The sequence below is a fragment of the Gopherus flavomarginatus genome, chromosome 2, assembly GCF_025201925.1.
Source record: "Gopherus flavomarginatus isolate rGopFla2 chromosome 2, rGopFla2.mat.asm, whole genome shotgun sequence".
Classification (NCBI taxonomy): domain Eukaryota; kingdom Metazoa; phylum Chordata; order Testudines; family Testudinidae; genus Gopherus; species Gopherus flavomarginatus.
The window spans coordinates 215,028,823-215,056,278 of record NC_066618.1 but is presented as its reverse complement, the minus strand read 5'-3'; the positions used below and the strand labels follow the sequence as shown (position 1 = coordinate 215,056,278).

General features: G+C 40.4%; 1 protein-coding gene across 3 annotated transcripts in view; it reads right to left on the bottom strand.

Annotated features, from left to right (window-relative positions):
• Window positions 1-504: 504 nt before the first annotated feature.
• YES1 (YES proto-oncogene 1, Src family tyrosine kinase) overlaps window positions 505-27,456 on the bottom strand; it is a 66,737-nt gene continuing 39,785 nt past the window's right edge. For 2 of the 3 annotated variants that reach the window (XM_050939226.1, XM_050939225.1), the window contains exons 4-12: window positions 26,472-26,570; window positions 20,747-20,850; window positions 20,498-20,647; window positions 15,299-15,454; window positions 14,466-14,645; window positions 9,514-9,590; window positions 9,021-9,174; window positions 7,890-8,021; window positions 505-2,744 (exon numbers count right to left, since the gene is read on the bottom strand). In XM_050939226.1, the coding sequence (XP_050795183.1) occupies window positions 2,536-2,744; window positions 7,890-8,021; window positions 9,021-9,174; window positions 9,514-9,590; window positions 14,466-14,645; window positions 15,299-15,454; window positions 20,498-20,647; window positions 20,747-20,850; window positions 26,472-26,570 (1,261 nt within the window). In that variant the 3' untranslated portion in view covers window positions 505-2,535. Of the gene's footprint in view, window positions 2,745-7,889; window positions 8,022-9,020; window positions 9,175-9,513; window positions 9,591-14,465; window positions 14,646-15,298; window positions 15,455-18,120; window positions 18,292-19,449; window positions 20,461-20,497; window positions 20,648-20,746; window positions 20,851-26,471; window positions 26,571-27,456 lie in introns of those variants that run through there. The other variant, XM_050939227.1, reaches the window with a different exon arrangement.

The window sequence follows — 27,456 nt, the reverse complement described above, 5'->3', positions numbered from 1 at the left end:
CTTATGTCTATCAGAAGAGCAGATTTTATGGCTTCCAAGAACAATTACACATAAATCAATAATGGCTGTTGACAACAGATAAGGTACAAGAGAGTAAACAAATGCTTGTCTGTAGTAAGGTGATGCCCAACTAGAGGATTTTGTTTACTTTGGAATTTCTCTTACGGGAATTCACATAATACCTGTTTCTTGTATGGGGCCAGAGTTGTAAGATTAGATAGAATTCGTTCTAAATGATCACTAAGGAGTTCTGAAGTACTCTAGAAATATCTTCACTTTCAAAATAGGATTTAAACACACAATTCAAATCTCTCAAAAAGTATGTTACAAATAGCTTCAACAGAAAAACAATCAAAACTCAATTCTCTGCAGCTTTAAAAAAAATTTTCCTCCAAAAAGGAGCTAGCAGATGAAGTAGTTCTGAAACCAAACTATTTTATCTTTTTCTAAATAAAGCAGGTGCAATGAGGGAGAAATTTATTTTAAACCAATTCTGCAAAAGAATTCCACAATGCCATACTTTAATTATGTAATTAAGTATTTTTATAAACTTATTACTATTATATAAAAAGTGTAATGTGAACTTTGAACTTCTTGTTAGGGTAAGATCCATATCAATGTCTTGAGGTGAAAGACGATTAAAAATAAAAATTTCATATACATACAGAAACTCTTTCTGGAGAAGTTCTATAATACACAACCATTTACAATGAACAAACTCATTAAGTTAGTGTTTTATTTCTTTACTATACAAATGTTATTACAAGGAAAATTGTTCCATTCAGTCATTAAAATCCAATTAATGCCAGCACCATTTTCTGGCATTTTTATTGTAACTGTATTAGTACATAAACTTGTATGATTGTGTTACCCATTTTAAAATATTTAGAAAAAAAATTACAATTCCATAGTGTTCTTGGTTTTTTACATAAAGCCCTTTTAAAATTTGATAAACACATGTGTATAGAAGATAAGGGAAAATGCAAAATGATGGCACTGTTCTTACAAAGTTCCATTTAGTGGAGAGATTCAGTATGAAGAATGTAGTGTAAACATGTGAAAAACAATTTTTAGTACCAGAACTATATTGCCCACTTGCATGAAATTCATTTGTCAGATAGTGTTACACTGATAGTATGATCATCATCATGATTCTAGAGAAAACCATTTAGTTTAATAATTAAAGTATGTTAGCTTAATTTGAAATTCTAAACTTCATGCCACCAGATGAACAGAGGACATGAAGTTATTGCTTAATATGTCAGTAGTTGAAGAAAATATTGTAGATGCAGTGTGAGCTGAGCTGAATGCCAGCAAAGGTTTGTCATCACTGTATGATGTCAATATTAAATATACTTTATCCCTCTAATTTTTAAACCTTCACATTTTCTTCTCCTATTTATTCTCACTTAAATAATTCTGTGTGTAAGAGTCTTTATAGTCAAGAAAAGCAAAAGTGCAATCAAATCCCTGAACTAGTGTCATTTTACATTTGTGGCACCCATCACCGTTAATACATACTAGCCACATCCCACAGTACCAAATCTGGGTTTTAATGTGTACTGTCTAAAGGTGACCATTTACCAGCTAAGATCTTGATCTTGCAATGAGTTTTGTTTAGGTAGTCTTCCCACACAGAGCTCATTGTAGGATGGGAGCTTAAAAGATTAGAGAATTTTCCCTCTGATTGTACTGTATGGTTTCAAGTTCAAACTTGATCATATTTTATCAACACAACTTTATAAAATATTACCTCATTTTCTAGATATCTTCATTATTCTTAACTATGCAGAAAAAAATAAAAATGAAAAATCTCTCATGCTACTTTCCAGTTACATTAATACAAATATGAACACAGTGCATTATTCTCTCCAATTCCACTACTGAGGTCTAGCATTTAATCAAGTTTGTCATACACTGTTTAAAATTTCTGTTTTAACCTTGTCTATCCTAATTAAGTCCATGCAAGAGGAAGCTTAAACTGAAGATTACTATCAGTATCTCAGATATGGCTGTACCATCTTTAAGGAAAAAGTTCATCTAATTCTGAACACAGGAAATTTTATAGAACTGGAATGGAACTGTTTGGTCCCATAAAGTTCCTTTGTTTAAAAGTTTTTCCACCCCAAGCTCGCGTGTAATTTAAGACAATTCTCCCTTTAATAGAATGTATTATTAAATGCTAGGTAAATAATTTAAAATGTTAGGGTTTTTTTTTTTTTTTTTTTTTTTTTTGCTAGTAATTGTCATGCCAACACTCACTTTACCACTGAGTAATTTCAGCACACTCCTTTTGGACCCTGAAATCATTTTTTTTGGGGGGAAGAGGGGAAGGGAGAGGAAATCACATCATTGGTAAATTAGGGTATAACAGTTTAAAAGTGGTTTTGTGCAACTGTAGTGTGGAATTCCAGTTTGCCATTAAAAGCATGCAGAGTGAAGATTTTCCTTCCTTTGATTCCTTTAAAGAAGCGAGGAACCCGTTGAAAGTCTTTTACATTTGGCAGATTTGTGCATGTTATGTAGGTTGACGACTTATAAATTGTCTCCAGGTTGGTACTGTGGTTCTGTAGCAGTGAAGTAATCTTCCAAGAAAGACTGAATATATTCAAATGTTGGTCTTTCATCAGGGTCCTTCTTCCAACACAGTTTCATTAATTCATGGAGAGACTCTGGACAGCCCTGTGGGCAAGGCATCCTATACCCACGTTCTACTTGTTCCAGAACTTCACGATTCACCATCCCTACAATAAATAATTTAGGTGTTAATGACATCACACAAAGAACAGTTTCCAAAAATCCCTCAGCTTTTTTCTGGCATCAGACCACCTGATAATTAAATTTAAATCTCAAGATAACTGTACTGCCACAAGAGACTCTTCACTATAGACCAGGGGTCGGCAAACTTTCAGAAGTGCTGTGCCGAGTCTTCATTTATTCACTCTAATTTAAGGTTTCGCGTGCCAGTAACATATTTTAACGTTTTTAAAAGGTCTCTTTCTATAAGTCTATAATATATAACTAACCTATTGTTGTATGTCAAGTAAATGAAGTTTTTAAAATGTTTAAGGAGCTTAATTGCATTTTAATTTAATTTTAAGAGTCCCCCGGACTCGGACCTGGGCAGTGAGAGTGCCACTGAAAATCAGCTCGCGTGCCACCTTTGGCATGCATGCCATAGGTTGCCTACTCTTGCTATAGGCACAGTATGTTGGATTAATTTCGTAAAATTTTAAAATAAATATTTTTCTGAAATACTCAATTTTACCCATGTTTCTCAAATAGTTAGTACTGGCCCATCCTCATGCTTATTCAAATACTTTTGCTACAGAACATTTCCTATTTACTTGGGGAAAATTCCTGTAAAGGAGATCCCCACAACGAGACTCTTACTCTTGTCTGGAGTTCTATTCATGGGCCACTTGATCAGAACAGAATAAAAAGAGATTCTGTATACCAGGGGTCGGCAACCTATGGCATGCGTGCCAAAGACGGCACGCAAGCCAATTTTTAATGGCACACTGGAGCCTGCCGGGACTCCAGTGTGCCATTAAAAATCCTGCACAGCCCAGCCCGCTTTCCTCTGCCCTCTGCTCCCTCAGCAGGGGCAGGGAGCAGAAGCATAGCTGAGCGCAGAGGGAGGGCAAATGGCCCCACTCTCCCAGCACGGCAAGCCGCAAAGTCCGCGCACCTGGGCCGGAATGCCAGGCCTAGCGCAGCAAGCTGCCGGCCCCTCCCTGCCTTCTCCCTTCCCCTGGAGCCCTGCTGCGGCGTGCAGCGCTCTGGGGGTCAGGGCTGCGCACTCCTGCGGGTCAGCGTTTGGCTCCGCAGGGAGGCAGACATGCTCCCTGCTCAACTGGAGGGGGGGAGCTGTGTGAGCCCGTGGAGCAGTGTATCTAGCTCTGTGTGGAGCCTCATGGTAAAGGGCCCAGGGCTGGGGGGGCTGTATAGGGGTGGGGACAGACAGGGGACAGGGAGCAGGGTGAGTTGGATGGGGGGGTAGTTAGGAGTGGGGGTCTCTGGAGGAGGCAGTCAAGGAGCAGGGGGGGTTGGATGGGGCACGGGAGTGGATAGGGGTGAGGGCAGTCAGGGGACCGGGAGCAAGGAGGGTCAGTTAGGGTGGGGGGGGTCTCTGGAGGGGGTGGTCAGGGGACCGGGAGCAAGGAGGGTCAGTTAGGGTGGGGGGGGTCTCTGGAGGGGGTGGTCAGGGGACAAGGAGCTGGGGGGTGTATGAGTCAGGAGTTCTGGGGTCCCGTCAGGAGGTAGGGGTATGGAGAGTGGTAGGGGCAGGCAGGGAGCCGGGGGGGGGGTGAGTTGGATGGGTTGGGAGTTCTGGGGGTCCTGTCAGGGGGCGGGGAGTGGTTGGATAGGCATGGAAGTCCCGGGGGTCTGGTTGGGGACAGGGGTGTGGATAAGGGTTGGGGCAGTCAGGGGACAGGTACGGGGTAGGGTCCACTCTGGGGATAAGGATCAGGGAGGCTTAGATAGGGGGTGGGGTCCTGGGGGGCAGTTGGGGGCAGGGGTCCCAGGAGGGGGTAGTCAGGGCACAAGGAGCAGCGGAGTTGGGAGTTCTTAGGGGGGAAGTCACCCAGCCCTCTGCCCTGAGCCCTGACCCCCCACACACATACACCACGCCCTCTGCCCTGCACATCCCCCAGACCCCTGCCGTGAGCCCTGTACGTCCCTCATACACACCCAGCCTTCTGCTTCACTCCTTCATTCCCCCCCCCACACACACAACCCTAGCCCTGACTCTGGCACCCCTACCCATACCCATTCCCCCCTCTGCCCTGACACCTACACCCCCCCACATACCCAGCCCCGACTCCAGCCCTCTGCCCCCAGCCCTCTGGGTCTTGACTGCCGGCCCCACACAGCCCGCTGCTGGTCTGGGGTTCTGGCTGATGGACCCTTGTATTACCAGCACATTAAACCTTAAATTAGAGTGAAAACTCGGCACACCGCTTCTGAAAGGTTGCCGACCCCTGCCATATACTAAAGTTCAGTTGATACCTTGCCCAGAACAAAAAGTATTATATAAACTCAAATTAACACATCAAAATATTTCATATTATTTACATTTATTGATCTAAAACTGTGGAACCCTGCCATAAGGCAGCCATTTTCAACACATACTATACAGATTCTGGCTGCAGACTGCATCAGGTTGCTCTAAGTCAGGAAAGCCCCAAATCTGAAATTTCAGAAGCGAGCAGATAGAACGCAAGTTTAATATTCTCCTGTACTCAGTATTCTTAAATCTTATCAGTGGGATTTAAGATACTATGGGGTCCTAAAGCACTTTAAATTTAACCACGCAATAATTAAACTGCAAGGCAAAAAGCTACACAGATGTGATTAGAATAAAAATTATAAAATACATTTTACATTTCAAAAGGAGTAAGAGCAGGATTTCCCAAAACAGGAGCTTACAATTAGGCTCTTAAGTCTCTATTTATCTGCCTAAATGAATAGTGGAGTTTAAAACAAACAAACAAACAAACAAAAAAAACTCAATACCCTCCCAGCTCCCACAATTTTCTGTTTTTGAAAATGAGTCCTTCAAAAGCCACTCTTTATGAAAATTATCAAAATATTTCCCTAAAAAACAAACAGTTCAAAATTTCAGAATACACTTTATTAGATAAATAGCCGTCCTAGTTCAGGGAAGAGGTGTTTGCTGAGATTTTCAAGAGACCCTACAGGAGCATGGTGCTCTAAACCCTCTGAATTCCATTGAGTTTGAATGCCTAACTAACTCTCTTAAGCCTGGTCTACACTGGGGAGGGGGTGGGAATCGATCTAAGTTATGCAACTTCAGCTACATGAATAACGTAGCTGAAGTCGACGTACTTATATCAACTTACCGTAGTGTCTTCACTATGGTGAGTCGGCTGCTGCCGCTCCCCTGTAGACTCTCCCTACGCCTCTTGCAGGAGTTGATGGGAGAGCACTCGGAGATCAATTTATCACATCTAGACTAGACCCCATTAATCGATCCTGGCTGGATCAATTGCTGCCCACGGATCCAGCCGGTAGTGAAGACATACCCTTAGGCTTCTTTGAAAATCTCAGCCATAGTGGTTAAATGATACTGCTTAAGCAATGCACTTTGCTTTCTCCCCATAGAGATCCACAGCAGTCCAAATGGTGTTCTGCATAGGAGACTGCTGTAGGCAGATTTTAGGGACCCAGGGAGTAGGTGCCTGCATGCTGTGGAGCCTTACTTTTTAGGAGCTCCCTGCACTTTGTTGCACATTATGATTGGTCGAAGGGCAGAGGCAGTGCATCAAAACAGAGTTAGGGCTAGAGGATCTGCCCCTCCAGGATCTAGCTGCATTGTTTCCTGCACCAATGGCAGTGTTTGCTACTGCAGTCTCAAGGCTGCAGCAGCAGTAGCAGCAACTGCCAGAATGGTTCCATTGCTTGGGGTACTACATACTGAACGTAAGTTTCACCTTCAGTCTCTATAAAACCACTAGTGTTAAATCCTGCTGCTTGGACTTGGCCTAGAGAAAAAGGATTGGGTCTTAAAGAAGCATGACTAATTATGACAATCAAGTATGAGTAAAAATATTTTACTTAGGACTTGTCATCTTTTCCTCATAGCGTTTATTCATACTGGGTCACTGAAATAGTTTTTTGGAAGTTATTGGTATGAGTCACAACAGCATTAAAATCTTGAGGTATCAAAATTATGCTAAAAAAGTGAGTGTTCTGGACTTGCCTACATTCTGAGAGAAGACTCTTATTTGCAAGTCTTATCCTTGACACTCAAAATATTATGCCTTCTTTAGGAATAAACGTTGCACCCCTGTCTTTTTGGCTGATTATAGCCTGGTAAGCATTACAAATTGATGTGGTTCTGATGCACAATGTGTTCTGATTCAGGAACTCCGCTAGTAGGTTCTATGCCCACACATATTAGAATGTTATGCTCTGCAGAGCCCATTTATAGCAGCACCCAGAGAAGACTGAGGACATGGCATGGCCAATGGATCCTCAATTATGCAAGTCTGCTGATCTCCTCCAACAGGTGGTGGCAGCCACAGAACACTATAACCTATGGTGTAAAAATACTCTACCGTTGAAACTCATGGCATTCACCCATGCGCAGGGAAGAGGATTTGGCATGTGGCAATGTAATGTAATGTAATGTAAACTATGCTTTTTACAACACTGGCAAAAAACACACAAGCCAACAAACAAAAACCTCACATAACCAACAAAAATCCAAACAGAGCAAAACCACAAACGAAACCAAACCGAACATTTAAAGTAATGAATATCAATCAACAACACTGATTAAACATCCTTAGGGCCTGAGTCAAGACGACTTTCTGTGACTGAAGAAAAATTTCCTGGCTTCTCGAATTTATTTATTAATAAGGCCCAAGCTGCGTGTAGTGTTATAGAAACAGGACTTGACATTTCTTTCTGCAACTTTATATAATGGAGCACTCTATACACCATTATTGTCCTCCTGGAAAATCATTTCACTCCTCTAATATTCTGTTAAAGGGTAGCTTTGCTTTCTCCAATAAGATCTGAAGTGGAGCATGTTAAAATGGCAGTCTAACAGTCGAATATATTAGCAGAAAGACAAGTTTCTTCTGTTAGAAGCTGTTCATATTTCCAGTATTCAATATTCTACCTCTGATTCAGATATAGGAGAAGTAGAAAAGAAAGGAGCAGGAGGAAGATTTCAAACAGCTTTATTTAAGATTATACTGTAAACTGGAATAGGATCCAAATGAGCAGTTTGAGAAATTAGGACTAAAGGAATATCTTTTTTGAGTTTCACTACCTTAACACCAAACTATATAAATCCCATTATGATTATCATAACATAATATCTTCTAATAAAGGCTTATTTAATGCTTTCTTACCTGGATATGGCACTCTACCCTTTGTTACCAGTTCTGTCAGCAAAATTCCAAATGACCACACATCAGATTTGATTGTAAACCGACCATATAATGCTGCCTCAGGAGCTGTCCATTTAATTGGAAATTTGGCTCCTAAAACAGTGGCGAGAAAAAAAGACTTTTTCTAGATACAGTTTGTATACACACACACACACGCAGAGCTGTGTTATCTGGCCCCGTATGAACTAGAAAGCTCCATAAACTGGCATTTTTCTAAATCTTCATAGAAAGTCTGGTTTATAGTCCGGTTGGTGCAGGGCTGGCAGGCTTCCTAACTGGCTCCATGTGGCTCCCTGGAAGCAGCAACATGTCCCTGCTCCTCCTAGGCAGAGGCGTGGCAGGAGACTCTGTGCACTGCTGCTGCCCCCGCAGCTCTTGGCATGTGGGGAGCCGCTTGAGGTGAGCACCCTCTGGATCTGGCACCCTACATCCCCTCCTGCACCTCAATCCCCTGCCCCAAACCCCCTCCAGCACTCAAACTCCCTCCCAGAGCCCGCTCCCCACCTCCCAGTCCCACATTCCAACCCTCAGCCCCACACTGCCTCCCGCACCCAAACTCCTTCCCTCTTAGTTAGCCAGCATTTTTCACTTATCAGAATTTAATTTTTGCTGTCCTAGTTCAATTAGTTGGATGGCTTAATATCTTTTAGTATAAAGGGATTTTTCAAACTGGAAAACATTAGAGCAATAAATATTGGCCAAGATTTTCAAAAGTGACTTGGATTTTGGTGTCCAGCTTGGGTCACTTAAAAAGGGCCTTATTTTAAGGAAGAGCTGAGTACCCTCCCTCTGAAATTCAGACCTCTACAACGAGCCTGAGCAGTTGGGCTCCCAAAATCACTAGTCATTTTTGATAACTTAAGCCATTATCACCAAATAATTTTCAGAGTTTACCTGTTAGTGAAAGCTGCAGGAACTAAAGTAGTGGGGGTTGGGACCAAACATATACGCCTTCAAGGGTATGATTATTACATATATATGCATAAACTTTCAGTATGTAGATAAGTACTCTGATACTCCCCTAAATTTCATATTTGAGCAAATACCTCAAAGTATATAGATTTATTTATACAGTAAATAAATCTGTCTTACCTTGTCTGGCAGTGTACTCATTGTCTTCTATTAACCTTGCTAAACCAAAATCTGCAATTTTACACACAAGATTGTCTCCTACAAGAATGTTAGCTGCCCGAAGGTCTCTGTGGATGTAGTTCATTCTTTCAATGTACGCCATGCCATCAGCAATCTGAAAAAGAAAGGTTTTATTTAAAAGCTATTTTTGGTGACCAGGCTCATTTCTCCAAAAACATAACATATAACAAAGCAGTCTTTTTGGCGCCAGTTCTGCTATAAAATATATCACAGCCGACCATTATAGCTTACTGATTATTAATAAAGTGTATTTTACTCCAGGACATCTAACACAGAGATATTTCTTGTAGCAAATTATAAAACTTCAACAGAAGCTGTAAAGAGTAAGAGCATATAGAACATTCAGCTGTGATTTTCGGTTGGTATATCTGTTTCACATTTTTAACAAGTTTTCTATGTGGGAAATACTTTGTATAAGTCAACAAATGAGTACCTGAGCAGCCATGTCAACTAACTGTGGAAGTTTTAAGCATTTCCCTTCTCCTTCTTTAAGGAAGTCTAGTAAGCTACCTGTAAAAAGAAGATAAATATAATTTAGGAAAAATACAGACACAATCATTAAGGTCTAGCTGAAAGTCTCTAAGAGGGCGTTTTTCAAGACACAGATGGGATTTAGGTATCCAACTCCCACTGACTTTCAAAGTCCCAGTGCCTTTGAAAATCTCCCCCTAAATATTTCCTTCTCCAAAATGCAATATTGGGTTTGCACGATCTAATAGTGTTCTTTTAACTGCACATGTGAAAATTACTAACAGCAAGTTTCATCCAATTCTGCATGCTCCTCTGTTTAAAATAAAAAAATTGGTCATAAGAATGTCTCTCCTCCTCCCATATCTCTGTTACTTCACCACATTTCAGAAACAAGTGCTCACAAGGTCAAGATGAAGAAAGCAGACATTAGGAATAAAATGCTGCTGTGTCACTTACCAGTACAATGCCTTGGATACTCATGGGAATCCTTAGAAGGTTTAGCCTAAACTTTAATTAATCTATACAAAATCTTGACGTTAATAGAATGTTATGGTTGCATGAGGAAGTACTTACAAGCCAGAAACTGCACAAGATAACTTTGCACATGCCACCTTAACAGCACTTCTTATTCACATGCTTAATAGTCTATCTGTAAAATGGGAATAATATTGACCTCCTTTGTAAAACACTGAACTCTACTGATAAAAACTGATTTATAAGAACTAGGTATCATTTCTCAAATAATACATTATCTAACCTTAGATACATGTGCAGAATCTTGCAATCCTATGTGCCACTGTATATAGAAGCAGCAAAGAATCCTGTGGCACCTTATAGACGAAGTGGGTATTCACCCTCGAAAGCTCATGCTCCAAAACGTTTGTTAGTCTATAAGGTGCCACAGGATTCTTTGCTGCTTTTACAGATCCAGACTAACACGGTTACCCCTCTGATACCTGTATATAGAAAGTAGTCTATGCAAGTAATTTATTGAGAACATAAATCATTACACGTTTTAATATAAATTAAGGATTTCATAAAAAAAGTATATCAAAAGAACGTTAAGATTGCAAAATCAAGCACTCTGAAGTTCAGAAACGTGACTTAACTCAGCTAACTTATGCATGTGCATTACAATACAGTCTTTAATTACATGATCCCAGTATTTTTCTACTAGACCATCCATCTCTTCCCACTTCTCATCTCTTTGTCACTGAACAAGCTAGGCTGTTTCCTCCCTGATAAATGGGAGACAGCAGGGGGAGCACTAAGAACAAAGGAAGAGTTTCAATGCCCTCAGATCTGGTAACTGGTGCCAGAGTGGCAACCAGCAGCAAGAAGAAACAACTGCAGGAAAAGGCTTGCTCAACCCCTGCAGCACTGGGATGGTGCAAGATCAGTCTGGTAGGCACATAGAAACTGTGTCAGGATGGAACATGTTCAGTGCAGAGAGAATCTCTGAAGAATAATGCTGCCAGTCACTAGGAAACATGTTAGTGGGCATGTGCAAATTGAAATGAACAGAAATGTTTAATTTGGCTACATTTGAGTGGATTTTTCACAGGAAGAGCAAGAGATACATTGCTGAAAGGAGCTTAACACCTTTGCCAAACTTCAAGTCCCTACTCTAAAGCATGGATATAGGACAGCTTTTCAATGAAATGGTTGTAATTAACATAGGAAAATACTATTTTTGCCTATAACCTCAGTCAAGGAAACAGCAAAACCATTTTGCTGAAACATCAACAAAAAAAAATACATATATATATTTTTCAGCCAGAGGCAGACACTCTCAATAGAAAATTTCTGCAGGAATTGTTGAAGTTTGCCAGACTAATCAGGAACTGAAAATAGGGTATTATAATGGAAAGCATCAGGCAACCTTAACTATATAGATGTCTCTATCAGAGCTATATATCACAGTATAAAAGTGAAATGTGCTGGCATATATAAAGGGATTAAAATTACAACATTAATTCTTTCAATGACCAATCACCATCATCAGTGCTTCATTAATACATCTGGCCATAAATGCACTATTAAATATTTAGCACCTGGAAACTGGAGCACGATCATTTTTAGCTACGCAGTATCCTTTGCTTTTATCAACTTAATTTAAAAGCATATATGTATATGTATAGGAAACATTACATTTGATACCAAAGTGAAAATTTATCCAACCAGTGTATCAACAGTATTGTCTACGGTCTGGAAGCAGCTGGATTAAATGAAACAACATCAGAAGGCTGGAAGCAGTAGAGATGAGAGATCTTCAAAACATAGCAAGTGTAAAGTGGAATGATTTCAAGACAAATGAAGATGTTAGGAGAGTAGGATGTAAAATCAGGATATGGGATTGGCTACAAATCAAAAAGGTCATGTTGGTGGGGACACTGCAGAAAACAAACAGATGATAGGATGCCAAATATTTTTATATACATACATATACATAAATAATACACACACACACAAATAATATATACACACACACACACACACAAAAGCAAGGTCAGTCAGACCTAGAGGTTGACAAGTTACCAGATGGCAGGACATCATACACAGGGACATGACCAGGCTGGGTTTAATGGAGGAGTGAATGAATGGCAATGCTGTACTGTTTCCTGTTCCTGCAAAGGTGCTCCAGGATTAGAAGAAGATAGGAAACATTCTATCTGCCACTGAAATGCAATAGCTCCTTACGTGAAATATCATGGCTATTTGTAAATGTAAATAATATTTCAAATGAGAACAGTAAAAGTAATAGGGCACACACATCTTATATGGACTATGCTGAGTACCCTTAACACTAGCAAAATGGACTGCTACTGGACAACTGGAATTGTCAATTTTGTTTGTTGTACGTTCTTCTTGATTCCAAAATCCATCTCCCCTCCTCTGAGACACATATTTTAATAGTCTTTCCTCAACTATGTATCACATTTATATAAAGAACACTAAAACATCATTACTGCTTGAAAGGAGTTGCAGTGATTTAATAATTGCTGTCTTTTAAGGAGTACAAATTATGGTCAATCTTAAATCTTGGTCTCTGATATAGTAGCTTGCCCAGCTGTAAGCATACCATAAGGGTTCAAGAAAATGTTCTCTTTAGTATGAAAATCTGTTAAAATTCTAAGAACTGGGGTAATTTAAGAAAGTCACATCTTCCAAAATGGTAAGACAAAAATGGAATGAAAAATGTTAAAAATAAACATGTCACAGACTTTTCAGAGCAACCTCATCATTGTAACTACCACAAGTTTAAATATATCTGATATATTTATAAATCATTTGCTACAATCTTCTGTTTAAAGGAACTGCGATGGGCCAAACCAGGATCTCTGAGGTTGATGTTCTGCACTAATTCATGAGATACGAGATTTCCATATCCTGTTTCTTGAGGAACGAGTATTGTGGAGGAGCAAAGACCTTACTCCAACTTCTAGTAATCTGCCTGACCAGGAAAAATGCTGTTGGGCTCTGTGGTGCTTCCATGCAGCTCTCTTTTCCTTGAAGAAGGTTGTTTTAATGTTGGAGTCTCTGAGGCTAGCTAGATGAACTGTGAGAGGTAGCACTGGCAATTCTCTTGGGGTGGGAAAAGCAGTGCAAACAATGAAAAATAATTACAAAACAAAACCACACCAAAACACAAAACCCATCAACCTGATTTGATTAAAATGCCACAACCTTATTGTTTCAATGGTTTTATGCTACTGGGGGTAAACATAAACAAAACAGTTTATGCACTAGTATCAAACTGATTCCCTCCCCTCTCCACTGGCTTTTTACATTTTCAGAAAAATAATGAACAATTTGTCTCAGATTAAAATGAAAACGTTCGCTGGAGTTTTACATTTGTAATATAGACAACTGTACAGTAGATTTTTGTAATTCTTTAAAGTAATCTTACTGTGTTTTGGCAACGTTCCAATTCAAGTTTTAATCTTTGCTCTGTACCATTCCATCTCCAGTAAGTAAATAAATACATACATACATACATACATACATAAATGGCTTATTCTAAACAGTGAAACCTGACTTCACAAGGCTGTTTTAAGTTTTGCCATCAGAGAAACTGCTTCATTTCATTCATTTCCATTTTGTTTTTATGTTTATAGTTTGAAATCTTCAGTTCCTCTCCACCCGATTTGGCCTGATCCAAAGTTTTAAAAATATTTTATATGCTATATGCTCTTTGATATAATTTGTAAATTTTGTAATTTCAGTTTCTGACTTCACTCTGATTTCTGTCCTCCTAACATTGCCACAACTCTCTCCAAGATGAGCAAAAGAGATTAAATTCTTCAAAAATTAAAGTATTTGATTTGGGACCTATTCTTTTTAAAGATTGTTTAATACTAGAAGTAACCATTTAAAGCCTATTACACATCCTGAACCCTTAAACTTCTCTCTTTTTGGAGCGAGGAGTAGACTGGGGAAAAACACGAGGAAAGAGCACAGCAAACAATTTCAGTTTATAGTTTGCAGAACTATTCCAAGTAGTTCAAACTTTTGACCTACTAGCCTCAGTGTTTTTTTAATTTCAACAACAACTTTTATTGATTCAATGGGATGATTACAAAGACTTCTGCCACTAACAGGCAATCTCTGCCAGTTAGTTCCTAGCAACTAAAAATCTAGATCCTTCGCAAAACCCATCTGGTTGAGTTCAGTAAAGAAACAGGCTATAGCAGATTTGAACACACCATGGTAGCACAAAATTAAGACTAGAAAAAAAATCAGATCCAACAAAGATGATTTCAGGACCTATCATACATTAAAACCTAATCAAAATGTCACATGCTGGGCTAGGTTTCCACATATCAGTATTCAACATGAATCAAAATATACTTTTTTTGGTTACTGGGACTTATTAACTTTTAAACTTAGTGCCTTCCAGTTAATATCACATACCTTTTGTCATGAATTCAGTGACTATGAAGATTGGCTCCTCAGAAACAACAGCATATAGCGGAACAAGTTTATCATGTCGTAATTTCTTCATGATCTGAGCCTCCTGCAGGAAAGCTTCTGGCATCATTGTACCAGGTTTTAGTGTTTTGATTGCTACTTTTGTGGTTCCATTCCAAGTTCCTAGAGAAACAAGTACATTTTATTGCCTCAGCTACGCTTCTAAGAGGTTTTTAACTGAAACTACTTTCATTCTTTGTTTAAATTTTTTTTTAAAGGGGATAAAGCAGGAAGAACTATACTGAAAATTAGCTTTGAACTTAACTATATATAAATATACAGAATTACCAAATACATATGAGGGCATAATTTAATAATGGAGATCTAGTAAGTTACAAAGCAAAATTCTTTGTGTAGTCACATGAAACACTGAGATGGAATTATTAAAGCCCATTTTTCAAATGAGCTTTATTCTGATTCCCCTCACACTTCTTGTTGGGATCTCCCTCTTCATTTATTACTTCTTGTAACCACCTTTTCTCCTCTCAGCACACTTGTGATTGCTATTCCCTCCTCACTCTCTCTTTATGGTGGCTGGACTGCTTCATATCCCCTAACCGCAGATTCCTTGCTACTGGCTAAAGCTCATAATTCATGGTGTGAATTCATATCCAAAAATTACAGGGGATTATGCATTGAAAGCTCGGTCCTTGACACATATCACTGCTATTAGTAATTTTGCCTTCAACTCTTCATCAGATTATCTTTCCAGACTATGATATTTTAGGTAAAAACAAATAATTCCAACAGGATATGTGCACATATCATACTCTTACCCATCCATACTTCTCCAAAGCATCCTTGGCCCAGCTTAACTTCTAGCCGCAAAGACTCTCTAGGTATTTCCCAGGCATCTTTTGATAGTCCCTGGGTCTGGGGTTTCACAGTTGGACACACAGTCGTTAGTTTATGACACAGGCCATCAGCATGTTCTGGATAACGGGAAAATGAAATCATTTAAGTTAAATAATATGCAAAAGACTACGATAAAAGGAAATAAAATACAAAGAATGTCTATCAAAAAGTTATCTGTTGTATTTTTTTTTTTGCCATAGCTAAAAAGAGCTTCATTATTATTAAAAAAAAAAAAAATCAGCACACTTACTAAAAGAACCACCAGACATATAGGGTATGTCTACTTTACAATGGAAGCCCAGGGTTGGTGGGACTCAAGTCAGCTGACCCATGTTAGAGAACTCTGGGCCTTCAGTAGCCACACTGATACTTAATCCGCTAAGACTTTTCTAAACCAGGCTTGAACCTGGGGCTCCAGTGTCTATGCTGCAGTGTGTAGACCCAAATCAAAATCAACCATATCCCAGAGTCCTTAGCACCCTCCCGAAATGTGGCTGCTTAGTCCTTTGACCACAGTGCATGGTGGGAAAACTTTATTGCCCGCCCTGCATATTACAGGAAGTTTGATCAGGCTACTGAGAAGACTTTGTGGTTTGTGCACTCCCAGCTACCGAAGCCAGCAACATGGAGGCAGCACTTTTTGAAGAACTTCTCTGGCTTGCGCTTTCACTCCTGTGTCAGGAAACAGGTAGAGCATCCATGAGGTGCTGGTGGACATTTTGGGGGTGTTTTCTGAACCAAAGGCATCTTACAGGGCTTAGGATAGAGCAGGTGGAGGTATACCCAGGCATTGTGGACTTGCGCTGGCTGATGCTGCTCAGTACACTCGGTATAGCTGCTGATGCCCCCTATGTAGACTGACGGTTCTTGTGCAGGGCCATAAGCACAGACTGGTGGGATCACGTCATCATGCAGACCTGGGACGACCAGCTGTGGGTCCTGAACTTTTGCATGAAGGTGGCAACATTTCTGGAGTTTGTAGGCAACTTGTCCCAATCCTCCAGCGTAAAGACAGATCCGCTGCCAACCAGTTCGGTGTCAGAAAGTTGATTGTGGGTAAAGTGGTTTCTGAGGAAATCAGATGTGTGGTTTACCCCACGTGGACATAAAAGATAATCCTGAGGTAAACTGCTGACTTTGAGAGAACGGGGTTTCTGAAGTGCATCGGAACCACTGATGGGACTTATAGTCTGCCCTCCTCAAGAAACACGAGTACATAAACCACAAAAGGTACTACTTCATCGTTATGCATGCCCTCATGGACCACAGAAGATGATTTATGAATGTCAACAAGAGTTGCATTGGGAAGTTCATGATGCCAAGGTTTTTCGCTCATCGGGAGTCTATTTATGGACAGGCTGGGACACTCTTCCCATCAAATGACATGGTCATAAATTGAGTTATTGTCCCTACCATTATTCTGGGGAACCCCGCCATGACCCTTTTGCTTTGGCTTAAGAAACCATACTCTGGCAAAAGACGGCTTAATTATACTGTCAGCAGGTGTAGAATAATTGTGAAATGTTTATTTGAATCCTGGTGGAGATGTCTGTCTACCGATCCATTTGGATATCAGTGTTGTCCAAATTACCGTGCTGTACTCTTTTCAATCTTTGTGAAACCAGAGGTGAGCCATTTTCCCCTAACTGGACCTATGACAGCAAGGGGCCACTGAATTGGCATACTTAGCCAGAAAGTGCATCTACCGCAGATGAAGCTGGATGCACCTGGGCAACTGATGTTGGGAATGGTTTGTGCTCTCACATTATAGACTTACATGACACAATTGAAGAGGGGAACAGTACCTTTCTGAATGTGCTTGTGAAGGGGTAGGGCTGCAGGTCATCAACTGTGAGAGGTTTCAGTGCTTGGGGAGCAGTGGGGATTTGATTGCCATGAAGTGTATTTATGAATGACAGGACCATTTATGAAATGGGGCCAGTGGCTGATTCACAGTATGGATTGATGTAAGCAAGTGGTTGAAGTATAGATTTATGTAGATAATCATACTGAGGAAGTGTGTTTGCAAACTAATTCCTAATTGCCCCAATGTGTTTATCTTTATTATTTTAAATACACATTGTATGATGTGATGCAGTGATCGCAATACACTTTCTTGATGAAATAAAAGATTTATAAACAAGTACAATATTCACCTATTGCCAGGCAGCCAACTGCCATTACCAAGCCAAACATCAGTAACAGAACATTTAAGAGAAAAAACAAAAAAAAAACCAGAAAGTGCATGAACAAGTGCAAACGGTGAAACCATATACAAGACAGAAGCTCTCTACTGTTGCATGTGCCCTGCCCCCCCGTTGTCCTTTCCTTGTTTGCCATGAACATGGCAGTGGGGGTGGAGGCATCCATACTGGAGGGGGTCCAATATGGAGGACTACACGGGGCAAACTTACCCTGCCTAGCCATTCATGGGGTCCAACTGCATGGGCCACCCAGCCATGGAATTTTCCAAGCCGTTTCTTGACTGCATCACAGGGTACCACATAGGGGCCTCAGGCTGTGGCACTGGTGATGCAGCAGGAGCCACTACTCATGACCATTAGCGATATCAGCTGCTCAAACAATTCTTTTTGCTGAGGTCTCCATCCTTAGCTGCTGTTCTTGTTCCAGGAACTGCGAGGCAAGTGCCTGCTCTCTCACTGAAACCCTACCCTCAAGCTGTGCAGCCAGTCAGAGCCTTTCCTCTTGCCTCTCACCATGCTTTTCCTCTAGCCATAAATACCTCTCTGTTTATGGTATTGGACCTGCTTGTTGACCATGTCCAGACCTTCAATCACAAATTCATCACGGAAATGCTTCCTCTTGGAATGGTCCACGAAGGCACACTGACCCAGGTGTCTGCTGTAGTGTGGGTGAGCTGTGGAGCTACCACAGCCAGTAGAGATCAAGGGGCCTGGAATAGGACAAGACACAGAGTGCTATTGTCTCAATAGCTCACTGCAGGAGCATAGAAATTGTAGAAATTCAAGGACAGAAAACTTTACCAAAGTGAACTTTAATATATTGTAAGAGGAATGCTTCAGACCACCGAAGCTCCCTGGACAGAGCCTGGTTAATCTCAGCAAAAGAAGTGCAGAGACAATGGTAAGTTAAAAATTCAAGAGATGTTTTTTGTTTTCTAAAAATTGCAGAACTACTTGGGTTAGCAGGGTGCCATCAGCAGCCATGCTACAAAAGCTTTTTCTATTATTTCAGGACTTCCACATTCTGGGAGAGAATAGTTGCTGTGGTGCCCAATTGGCAAAGAAGATTTTATTTCAAGCTGCTGGTGGGACACCTGCAGTGTACGCAACCTATGTATTCAAATGTGCAGGGACTGAACAGCTCATCTATGAATTAAGTGGGCTGGTCAGCTACTGGAGTGGCCATAGAAAATATGTCCTTCCCCAAAATGTGACTGCCTATCTGGAGTTCCTGCTTCAGGAAAAGTTTGCAACTATCAGCACCTGGGATTGGGTCAGAATTCATAAAGGGAACTCAACAGGATGATGTATTAGCTTCCATATGGCTTAGCCTGTATGGAAATACACAGAACTCCACATCCATCCTCCTTGTCTCTCCTGCCTTGTCCCCATTTCCGGACAAAATTTCAAACCCCAGTTGAATTTGGGGCAAATGATTTTTTCACCTATGGACTACCTTTAACTGAAATGGACTAGATTTGTAAATGGAACACATTCATTTCCTCCCACCTCGGCCTCACCCACCCACCCATCCATATCACTGTTTTCAGGCAACTCGTTACACTGTTGAGTGGTTACAAAGCCACATACTTACAGGCCTGGCAATGTAAGGTTACTTTAAAGAAACAGAAATGCCCTAGTAAAAATTCACTTTCAAGGTGCTTTTACTGTTTGCATGCCATTTTGAACTCCACACAGAGGGAGGAAGGTAGGAAGGGGGGGAGCTAAGCCACTGGTGGCATACAATCTGCCATTAGCGGATACACAGTACTAGCTGGGTCTTTTAATAATGAGTGCATTGGTTCATAGGATGGAAATCCCTCCTATCCCTATAGTAATATAACATTAAAATAGAGCCAGAAACTTACCAGGTCCAGGGGCAACTTCTGTCCCTTCAGTATTTGCTGCAGGTTCCACAGTGGGCTGTGCCTCCAGGGGGGCAGGTGGGTGGGTGGGGGAAATCAAACAGCTCCTTTGAGTATGGCCCCAGGATGTGCTGCTGCTTCTCCTGCTACAAAAACCTCCTCTGGGACCGGTTTCAGTAACAGTCACTTCACTGTAATCACTTGGCACCTGCTGCTGGCTCCTATCAGTCCCCACGTTGGATTCTGGGACTAGAAGGGAGCCATTCTGGCTGACCAAGTCATGGTGCACTACTGTTGGCTCCATGTTCAGTGTAGTGCCTAGTATCCAGTCAAACTCCATATAGAACAGGCATGATGTTGGCAAGTTGTCCAAGGTGTAGTTTTGGTTCTTGTTTTCATGTACTCAGTCTTGAGCCACTTAATCCACTCTGGTTAATTTTCAGTGCTGCCAGCTTCTTTGTTATTTGCTGGTATGTGTAGTCATTCCCGGTACTCTTACTAAAATCCACTGTTTTGCTGGGCTCACTCTAGAGATGCACCAAAATCTGGCTGTGCACCCATGACCACGAAGCAGTGTACTTTGCAAAAGGCCTGTTCTGCTCAGTCTCCACTGTACACACAGAAGGCTCTCTGATGGCATGTTTGCAGCTCAGTGTTCAGAAGACAACAGAAAAGTTAAACGCTGACTCATGGAGCTGCTGCACTACACCAAGGGGGGGTGCTTCCATTTCCCTGGAGTCGACAGGAGATTCTTGGGATAGAGAAGACAATGGAAGTTGTCCCATGGGATACTTTTGTCAGATTCCCAGAGTCCCGAAGAGGTGTGTGCATGCACTTTGTGTCTACATCAAAAAGTAATAGGCCCAACCTTTGGTCGCTGCTGGATTCCTAGGTCCGAGCCTGAGAGATGAGTCTGTAGACAAAAGGGGGGTTTGGGCTCAAGCCTGAATGAGCCCATTGCAATGTAAACATACCCTTGTACCATTTACTCAAATTTCTTTTCTTGTAAAAATCATTAAACTAGTATTGGACCATACAGACTTCAGCCTACCTGTATAGTGTTTAACCAGCTTCTGTAGAGTCTCAAATTGGGCTCTAGTTGTGATATAATATCCACCACTGTCAAGTTTTCTGATTTTGTAGTGTTTCACATTATCGCCTCTGACCTCATCCCAGTCACGTATAGAAAGGGAATAAGCACCTAGAAAAAACAGTTAAAGTTTTGTTTCTTACAAAGAAGTGTGTATATATGAAACAATATATTTTTGCCCTAGAAAGGAAGTAAGCTTTAAAAAAATACCTTTAGTGGTTTCACTCTCTCGTACTAAGAAAATACCACGTTGGTTCCCAGGATTTAAAAGTAATCTCTCGGCATCTTTTCTGCCCATCTTACCAAAATACCATCTAGAAGAAGTTTAAGAAAATCTTTGATAAGGTAAGTGAAGATACTGTGGTAATAATCTGCATAAAATAGCACTATAAATTCTGCTTGTATAAATTCCACTTTTTTTTCCCCTTTCAAATCTTAGGGGCCTTTCCTAGACCATTACATCTAAATAGGCAGCAAGGTCTTGAGATACAGATGCAATGCTGCTTAATCATCATTACTCATGTAGTGATTTATAACAGAAGGCCAAATACTGAAGTGTTTCTGCTCATAATGCAAACTCCCAAACACTGATATTCATCTCAATATAGTAGTAATATAGATTTGCGTGAACTATCTGTTGGACTACTGATAAGGAACAGCAGGGATTTAAGTATCTGACTTCACTCTTAACAGCAAAAAGCTCTGGACTGAGCTTCTATTCACTGCAAAGAAATTCTGACTTCTACATTAAGGTGCACTGTGCTAGCATATTTTACAGATTATATTTTTCTATTCATTTCATAGAAGCACAGAAATACAGGGCTGGAAGGGACCTTGAGAAATCATCAAGTCCAGCCCCACTGCACTGAGGCAGGACCAAGTAAACCCATACCATCCCTGACAAGTGTTTGTGGAACCCTACATCACTGGAGGTTTTTAAAAACAGGTGGGACAATGTCCCTAGAATGCCTATTTCAGACCTTATCTACCTTATAGGTATTAGCAAAAACTTTCAAACTAACTTAAAACTCTCTTGCTTTAGTTTAAGTCCAATACTATTTGTCCTACCTTCAGTGGACAGGGAGAACAACTGGTAAGATTTTTTAAAGCTTAAATCATTTTTGTTGCTCTCTCCTGGATTCTCTCCAGTTTATTCACATTTTCCTGAAGTGTGGCACCCAGAACTGGACACGGTACTCCAGCTGAGGCCTCACCAGTGCTGAGTAGAGAAGGACAGTTAACTCCCGTGTCTTACATATGACAGTCCTGTTAATACACCTCAGAATACTATTAGCTTTTTTCACAATTTCATCACATTGTTGATTCTCATTCAATTTGTGACCAACTATAACCTCTACACCAGGGGTTCTCAAACTGGGGGTTGGGACCCCTCAGGGGGTCACGAGGTTATTACATGGGGGGGTTGCGAGCTGTCAGTTTCCACCTCAAACCCTGCTTTGCCCAAACCCTGCTTGCTATGTGAAATGGGTCACCAGTACAAAAGTCTGAGAACCACTGCTCTACATCCTTATCAGTATTACTACCTTCCCATACAGTTATTCCCCATTTTGTAGTTGTGCATTTGATTTTGCCTTCTAAGTGAAATACTTTGCACTTGTCTTTATTAAAGCTTATCTTGTTACTTTCTGACCAGCTGTCCAATTTGTCAAGGTCATTTTGAATTTTAACCCTATCCTCCAAAGTGCTTGCAACCCCTCCCAGCTTGGTGTCATCCACAAATTTTAAAAGCGTGTTCTCCACTTCTTTATCCAAGTCATTAATTAAAATATTAATAGCACAGGACCCAGGACTGATCCCTGCAGCAGCCCACTATGTAAAACCTCCCAGTTTTACAGCGAATCATTGATAATTACTCTCTCTGTATAGTCTTTCTACCAGTTCTGTATCCACCTTACAGTAATTTCATCTAGACCACGTCACTAGTTTGCTTATTAGAAATGTAATGTGGGACTGTGACAAAAGCCTTATTAAAATCAAGACGTAGCACATATACCGCGTCCCACATCCACTAGGCCAGTAACCTTGTCTAAGAAGGAAATTAAGTTGGTTTGGCTGGCTATTCCTTACAACCCTATTATCCTATTGGTGCTCACAAACTGATTATTTAATCTGTCCCATAATTTGTATACATTAATATACAAAAAGAAGCCTCTCTCTATAAGCTCTAAGTTCCCTTGACATATTAACAGAACATAACAAAACCCAGGATCAAACCTAACACCTTCTTCTGATCTTCCTCAGAGACTGGGCTCAACAGCACAGGCTGGATCATATGAAAAAAAATACATTACCAGCATACTGAAAACACTGCAGCAGCCCATGCTTCCTTACTATCCCTCCTCCTAGCAGCCTTGTTACACGTAAAACAGGAGGATAATGTAATTTAAAGTATGCGTACGCACAAGTGCATGCACGTGCACACACACACACCTGTACTATGCACGTGGAACTATCCATATAATAAGCACTTTTTACCCCCTCACCTGCATTCTGCCAACTAGTTCATCTCTGTACTATTTCTAACATTCCAAACAGCTGCCATTTACCCTGCCTAGACATGAGCCATAAAAAGTAATTCCTTTTTACACCCCCAAAATATACTCTCCTGATTTGCAGGACAGGCAAAATTTAGAGACATGGGCCAGTACAGGTTTAAGGTCCACACTGTGAACCACCATGGCTAGGAACAGCACTTATTCCTAGCCCAGTAGATAAGATACTGTGCTTCAAAAATCATGAAAGGATGCAAATTTTTTTTTAAAGTTTCTAGTGTTTAATTTGAGGGTTGTGCATTTAGAATCATGGCATCAAGCGAGGCTAGCTTTATAGGTGGAGGGAAGTGAAAAACAGTACCAATAATCTCTCTAAAATGTTTTTAAAACTGTTGCAGATCATACAGGGAAAAAAAGTAAAGGTCCGGTATATAATGGCTTTATCGGCACTCCTTTTGAATGATCTGCAAACAAAATTAGGCATTCCAAACTCAAGCTAGTAAAAATTTTTTAGCACACCACACTATTATTTTTCTGCCATACCATACTTGTAATTTGTATATATACACACACACACACACACACACACACACACACACACACACACACACACACATTTATTTTCAAATTACAGGTACCGGTGCCTCCCCACTCCAATTTATACTTTTAAACTGACTGGGTGTAAACTATCTTATTGAATGAAGAGGCTTTCAATTTGAGTAACTACCTCCCATTGAAAGTCCTCTTCATCAGAGTATTACAACATTCCACAAGATAATTTTTAAACGGCCATTTTATTTTACCCCTTGAAAAAAAATAAGAAGGAGGATTTCGATGAACTTTTCACTGTCATTTCATATGTACATTATGGTAGTGTTCAGAAGGCAAACAGGAGACATGGCTCCTGCCTCAAAAAGTTTACAATATAATTCTTTCAGGCTCAGAAGTGACTGCCTAGGAGGCAAAATACTAATCCTTTCATAGTGTGTGATGCTCTTTCCCCATTAAGTCCATTGGCAAGCTCAACGGACAATCTGTAAATGCTCTTAAAAGTCAAGGGCTAATAACTGAACTCTGGATCATCCCATTTTGAGAACTACAGCAATATTTAATAAAGTGCCAATTCTTTAAAATGGTTAAAGGATTAAAATCAGCTTGTCGCCTCTCTTATACACTTGAGACCCAGCCTTCTCACTCACCTGCTACAATCCTTCCTTTTCCTACCTATACTCTTTACTCCGGGGGAATTCTGCACCAAAAAATTTAAAATTTTGCACATAATATTTTAAAGTTCTGCATATTTTATTTGTTAAAATAATGCAATATAATCATGCTGGTTTCAATTATTTTGGTAATTTATTTAAACTATAATACAATGGATGGAGAATGGGAGTGGGGAGCACTGGAGGAAATCCTCAACCCCCCCATCTAATAATAATGTAGCTAGTATTGACCCTTCACTTCTAGTTATTAATCAACAAATATATGCAGCCATATGCTCAGTGTTACATCATAGGCAACTGAAGAGCAAGTGAGGGCTGGGGACTCAAACTCACAATTTATATTGGCTACTGACCATCTCCAAAAAGGTCAGTAGCAAACAGTTCACGGAGTACATTTTGATAGGAAATTTTTTCAGTCCAAAAATTTAGACCAGTTCTAATCACTAAAGCATCATAAGCGTTTATAAGGTCACACTGTCCTTTACAATAAGGCTCCTTTACACCACTCTGGCAATGTAAAGGAGCCTTCACATTTTTAAACCTGTTTTATACTCCCGGGGGAATTCACTAAGAACAACAGGAACAATTCACTAAGCAGGCAGGCTGCTACATTCTACTCTGCCTGAGGGGATAGAGCTTGCCCAACACCTACCTCCTCAGAAACACCCCAAAGCCCTGCTCCTTCACATCAAGCGTGCCGCAATACAAAGCGAGAGGGACAGAATGTATCTCTTTCTTTCTTACATGACTACACAGTCCCTCCGCCCTGGCAGTGATCTACATTTCTACCAGCTGCTCTGGGCGCTCAAACTGATCTGCCTGCATTGCAGGGGAAGGACGTGTGACTGCTCTTACGGCTTCCCTTTGCTTTCCTGTCAGAAGTCATTTTTCTGCGGGGAAGCAAAGAAATCTGCGGGACCATCAATTCTGTGCATGTGCAGAGATGCAGAATTCCCCCAAGAGTAACTCTTTGGGCAACATCTCACTTCCAGAAACAATCCCTGAACCTTGGGTAGTACAGCACTGCCAGCTTCATTGATGCCACTGCTTGGCTATCACAGGTGCAGCACTGCAGCCACAGTAATTATGATAAACTTCTGTTAGGAATTTTAAATATGTTTTTGGCTATATAGAGCAGCATTTTGTAAGCAACTGAAAGATTTAATTTTTAAGAAGAAATGGTTGTCTCTCTGATGCAGTTGCTATTCAATATTGAAGGGCCAGGTAGTGGCAGCAGAAGCAGTAGTGATTCAATCTGAGACTTCAGTGTGATTCAGGAAGCAAGTTGGGAACTGGGTTACTTTCCCAGAAGTGCAGTGAGATGTGTGAAGGACTGGAAAAGTCCTGACCACACAACAGGGCAATGGAAACTGGGAAACATTCCCACTGCCAGCATTGTGGAGGCAAAGGCAGTAGAGCTCTGTAAGTCTTAATGCAATAACTAGGTACCCTCCACCTAGCAAACAAGCACTACCTGAGACATCTCAGAATCCCTGAAGTAATTTCAGGTGATTCCTTAATTAATACATTAAAGATTATGGGTGGTGTCTGTACTCAGTTGTAAGAAGTGCTGGAAGTAAAAATGGTAATGTTGCCTCTATTATCAGAGCTCTTTGGGGATGCTGAGCAATTTTTTGTCCCCTAACACAGATCTGTCCCTTAGATTTGGAGGAATCAATGGCTTTAAACCCTGGACAGCTTGGGAATACCATCTGTGTAAAAGGTTTGCTTAGACTTTTGATTTCACTCACTGTCAGGGTGATGGATCCTGCTGGGTCTGCCCACCCCAGTTAATAAACAACATTCCAAAGTGTACATATCTTGACTGAAAAACAGATGGCTGTTAGATGTCAGCAACAACACATTAAAGTGTATGTGTACCAATTGAGGTATCTTCACACTTGGGCACATTCTTGACTTTTTTTTTTTTAAATTTAATATAAATACATACACACACACACACACACACACACCCCTCAATAAACAATTCTACTAAAAAGGTAGTCACATATCTATACTTATTATTATTAAGTAGTATTCCTATTCATTAATTAGCGAGAAGCATCATATTCCTACTTTACTGAATTAAATGTTATCTTGGTACTCATGTGGCACTGTAATAAATTAGTTTCTACATACAATTCTTTGCTAGTAAATTGTGGGCAAAAATGACTAACGGAAGACTGAATAATGCCTTACTCTTCTGCCTGAATGGAGTCTGCAGGAGCTACATAATTGCTCGGGATGTAGCCAGTCTTTCCTGTCGCAATGGATCTTGCTTCCCACCAGTCTCCTTCCCTGAAATGCAATAGCAATTATCTCTAAAATGCATAAACATTGCCTCTGTTACAGGATGATGTATTATCGTTCACAAATATTCAACTCAGATCAAATTTTAGCCAGTGCAAAATTAAATTCAGAGGACAGCATCCCAACTAGAATGCGGAACCTGCAAGTAAATTTTTCACTTCATCATAAACTGTATGTGTACACCTTAATTTCGTTTAATATTTTAAAACAAAAATATGTACAAGAGAAACGCATTTACTCTATACCTTACATGTCAGTAATAGACTGCTTTGTTAAATGATTATTAAGCAAATATACTGTCATTCCAGTTATATATTGTGAAGTTCAATTTTTAGGCAGGTTTTTTAGAAGTGTCTTCTAGTCGCTTTCACACATTTCAGACAAATATTTGCCACTGTTCACAATTTGGACAAAATGGCATTTCATAATGAACAGGATAAAAAAAACTGCGAAAAGAAAAAAAAAGCGATGAATGCATTTATAATGTTGTAGAAAATTGTAAGCTATAGATAAGCAAATTAAGAGATGTACCACACACTTTATGGCAATTTAGAGCATCTCAGAGTGCTTTTTCCATCCTTTAATTTCCAGTTTTTAGACAAGGAACAAAATCCCAATCACTCAAGTCAATAGCAAAAGCTCCCCATTGACTTGTGTAAGAACAGGACTTTACCCAAAAGAGTTTAAGTGACTTGCCTAAGGTCACAAACCAAATCTGTAACTGCATTGGGAATGGAACCCAGTTCTCTAGTCCTTTCCTGTTGAATCCAGAACTCTAAGTACTGTTCTGTAGCTACCACAGCATGCTGCCTTTACGTACCTACTGAGCTACAAGGGAGGGACACAGTAAATAAATAAAATTGTGTACAAATTT